General features: G+C 43.2%; 1 protein-coding gene across 1 annotated transcript; it reads left to right on the top strand.

Moving 5' to 3' along the window:
* Positions 1-3,031: 3,031 nt before the first annotated feature.
* LOC119182083 (ubiquitin-conjugating enzyme E2 Z-like) lies at positions 3,032-3,811 on the top strand. The gene has a single exon (XM_037433213.2). It carries the CDS (start codon positions 3,032-3,034, stop codon positions 3,809-3,811), a length of 780 nt encoding a protein of 259 aa, XP_037289110.2.
* Positions 3,812-4,332: the final 521 nt, after the last annotated feature.

The following is a 4,332-nucleotide window of genomic DNA, read 5'->3' as shown; positions in this document are numbered from 1 at the left end:
TACGAACTGCGGAGAGACCCTTGAGTCTATTATAAGCGAGCCAATGTCACCTATTGAAATATCTGCAAATGGAATAAGTAACGTAATTAGAAAAATGAAACTCTCATCTGCAAGTGGAACTGATAATATCAACAGCAAAATATTAAAGAATGCACAATTGATAATTAGCGCTGCATTTCAGCTGCTCTTCTCTCAATCACTTTCACAGGGACAGGTACCGAGTGATTGGAAACTCGGTAAGATCACTCTATTGTTCAAAAATGGCAACAAAGCATCCCCATATAACTACCGGCCCATATCGCTTACGAGTGTCCCTTCCAAAATTATGGAGCACATTTTATTTACCAACATCATTAATCACCTCGAACAGCACAACTTCATTCACCCTTCCCAACATGGTTTTCGTAAAGGCCTGTTGTGCGAAACACAACTAGCTGCCTTCATCCGTGACTTGCACACAAATCTTGACCGGAACATCCAAACTGACGCCATATTTCTTGACTTTGAAAAGGCATTCGATAAAGTTCCTCACCACCGCCTTATGACCAAACTTTCTTTGCTTAACCTCGACCCATTCGTCTTGTCCTGGATTAATAACTTTCTCACTGACAGAAAACAGTTCGTTGTCAAAAATACAGCCAGGTCTCAAATCTCTCCCGTCCTCTCCGGTGTTCCCCAGAGAACAGTACTTGGCCCCCTGCTTTTCCTGATTTATATCAACGACCTTCCACACTGTATTACTAACAATATAAGATTATTCGCCGACGATTGCGTTATTACGCAACAATCTCTAGTCATGAAGACCAAATAGCTTTACAAACAGACTTAACAGCCGTTCAAAATTGGTGCCACAGGTGGCAGATGAGTTTAAACATTTCCAAATGTAGATCAGTGTCTTTTCACAGACGTACTAATCCGTTAGTGTACAACTACACCCTACATAACAGTTTTCTACAACAGACTAGCTCGTATAAATACCTTGGAATACATATCTCAAGTGATCTATCATGGACCCTCCACATCAATCACGTCATTTCAACAGCTTGTAGATCTTTAGGTTATATCCAAAGAACCCTGAAGTTTGCCCCCAGCCACTTAAAAAAATTAGCTTTCACCACAATAATACGCCCCAAACTGGAGTACGCCGCAGCAATTTGGGACCCACATCAGCATTATCTCATCCAAAACCTAGAAGCCATCCAAAACCGCGCTGCCAGATACGCCTTTTCCGATTACTCATCGTTCACCAGTGTAACAGACTTAAAGAAACGTGCCGCATTCATTCCCCTTAGTCAACGCCAAAAATTTGCGTGGCTCGCATTATTCCACAAATTCTATCACGCATCTCCATCCAGCATTTACGTCACCCAACGCCCCCATTTCTCTGATCGTTGTTGCAACACTATGCAAGTACATTACCCTCGTCCCAAAACTACCACATTTGCAGAATCTTTCTTCATTCGGACAGCTAAGGAATGGAACGCCCTACCGGAAACCATTGTTAGCATTCAGGATGCAGAAGCCTTTAAAAACTCCCTGACAACCATCACTGAAATGTAATAGCTAACTGAACTGTGACCTGCCATGCTATTTCATGTATAATGGCTTCTAGTGTCATCTCCCTAGTATGGCATGTATATATATTTTGTGTACTTGGCAATGTTTCGAAACCTTTTAAGTGGTACCTTTTGTCACTGAAAAATGTTTTCATCCAGAGTCCTCAAACAAATGTACCTGTTACCGCCTCACCCTCTTCTTGTATGCCCACCCCTCATGTAATGTCCCTTCTGTTAGGGACCCTTGAGGAAAATAAAATAAATAAATAAATAAATAAATATATCCCAATCACTCAATAAAGTTGCCGTACCACTGTCTACGTGGGGCTCAGCCAGATGCGGGACCCTCTCGATTTCTACAGAATAAAAATAAAGTTATCTTTCTTCGTTCCTTGATTACCAGGGATAAAATGGGCTTTTACACAGGCATTTATAGTGAATAAATGGAACAAAAATTAACAGGTGTCTCACATTTGAGGGAAAATCTAGCATTGTTATTATCTTTGAGGCCTCCATTTAGTCATTTTCATTACAGCACGTCCCAATTACTTATCGAGATTTTTGCCGGAAATTCTGGCGGTGGTAACAAAAATAAGAAAGCTCCCCGTCGACATCAAATATGGCCATATATAGTTACAGATTCTGTAATTTCGTGCTCAGCATAGTCCCCAAAAAGCGACTCTCACTTATCACGTAGTTTTCATTTTCTGGTTACTATCCACGTAACTGTAACCAGATTATTCTGTGTACCAGGCCACAAAGGGATAAAAACGAATTAAATCGCACAATTACTGGTGGAAGCTACTCTATGTGTTTCAAAATTTTCAATTATACCGACAACAACTCTCATAAATCGTGACAGGTTTAGAAGCCGTGCCAAAATGCAAGACACTAAAAAAACATCAATCGCTCATATGAACGAGTATCAACACCTCATGTTTCCTTGGTGCAGTAGTTTCTGCTCAACACGACAAACGGCAGTTATTTTTACAAGATCTCACTGTCTCTTTAAAAAATTAAATTATTATATCCCCAGAGATGGTCTGGCTCCATCCCCACGTTGCTCGTTTTACTACGATGGGAAAAGAATCCAGCACCATTTCTCATCATGCAACCGCTTCAATTTTTTGATGACGAAATTTTCCAAAACGGTCTTCAATTGCATTATATTGAAGGTAAAGTTTCAAATATTCAATCCTTGGGAGCATTAGGTCATTGTAGATCTCCGTTCTGCGGTACAGAAATATTTATTTGAATTAGAGTGTCTTTCATCTTGATTAGCATCATTATTTATTCTAAGTATTGTGTATAATTAGTCATACAAATATTATATGATCACTTTAACTTTGAATAACTCCTTTCTTGGTCAATCCCTCATAGTGGGTGGGAGCCATTGTATAGTATCATCATCTGCGCAAATGGCCACCAGAATGCAGTGACGTCCACTCACAGCCGCCGCCGCCCCTCAACCCGCCATGGACGAACCTCGGCAAAGTGCAGCTACGTGCAATTTGGAGACCGCGTTGGCCCAGCCCAAGCAGCCGTCGGGGCAGTGTCTGCTGAGACTCAACCATGACCTCAAGAACATCATTGATAACCCTGTGCCAGGAATCTACGTCGAGCCCGAAAATGGCGACGTCACCTACGTCCACGCCATCATCGTTGGACCCGACAACACGCCGTGCCAGGGAGGCTTGTTCCATTTTGTGCTGAAGTTCCCCCTCGACTACCCAGACCGTCCACCGCAGGTACGCTTCATGACGACCGACGGCGGAAGGGTGCGCTTCAGCCGGCAACTGTACAGCAGTGGGCTCGTCTCGCTCAGCATTCCGGGCACGTTTCATGGACCCTCGTGGAACCCGGAGATGACCCTGAAAACAATGGTGGTTTCAATCCAGTCATCGCTCATCGAGCAGCTGTTGGACAACGAACCTGTACTGGGACGTGAGTTCGAAACTTGGCTTGAAAAGACGATTAGTTGCAACGCCAAACTGCGCTTTAAGACCATCAAGGTTGCGGTTTGCGACGCACTCGAGGCTTGCCTCCTCGGCAACTCGTTGTACCCGCAGGACCTGCAGATGGCTGTGATGAAGCACTTCGTAAAACAATATGCCAAGTACGAAAGTGTAGCCTTCTCCCTACTTGGCGAAGACTCAAGCGATGAGGAATCCAAGCAGTACGCAGTGCTATTCGAGAGACTGCAAGATTTGCATGATCGAATAATGCAAAACAGCCGAACAATGAGGAAAATGTGATAATTCGACTTCAAGGGCATCGTGAACTGCTAGACCTCATGGAGACTTCTTTGGTGCTTAAAAAAGTTGGCAAACCATCAATAAACCAGTGGCGTAGCCAGAAAATATTTTCGTGGAGTGTTGTCACACCGACCCGACCAAGGAGAGGAGGGTGGAGCACGCTGAAGTCTCAACCTCCTCCCTCCTACACTCCGGGTCTGTGTGACGTGACTATCACAGGTAGTTTGGGCAGAATGTGTACACGTATATCAAAGACATGAGACTTCCCGCCTCATGCGTATGCGCCTGTGAAGAGAGGGGTAAGTAAATAATAAAAGTAAAGTAATCGCTATAAAATGCAGTAAACGACAGGTACAAGGCCACCATTTAATGAACTAGACTTCGAAAACGAATCATTGTGACGTGCACTCGAATGTTATTTCAAGTCGATAATGGCTCCGTTTATGAGGAATGAGATGTAAACGCAGAATGTTTTTTTATTTCACATTATTCATTGTTTATCCCTTTCGCTTATTTCCTGA

Source organism: Rhipicephalus microplus, chromosome X (assembly GCF_043290135.1).
Source record: "Rhipicephalus microplus isolate Deutch F79 chromosome X, USDA_Rmic, whole genome shotgun sequence".
NCBI lineage: Eukaryota > Metazoa > Arthropoda > Arachnida > Ixodida > Ixodidae > Rhipicephalus > Rhipicephalus microplus.
This window is presented reverse-complemented; position numbering and strand designations above follow the sequence as displayed.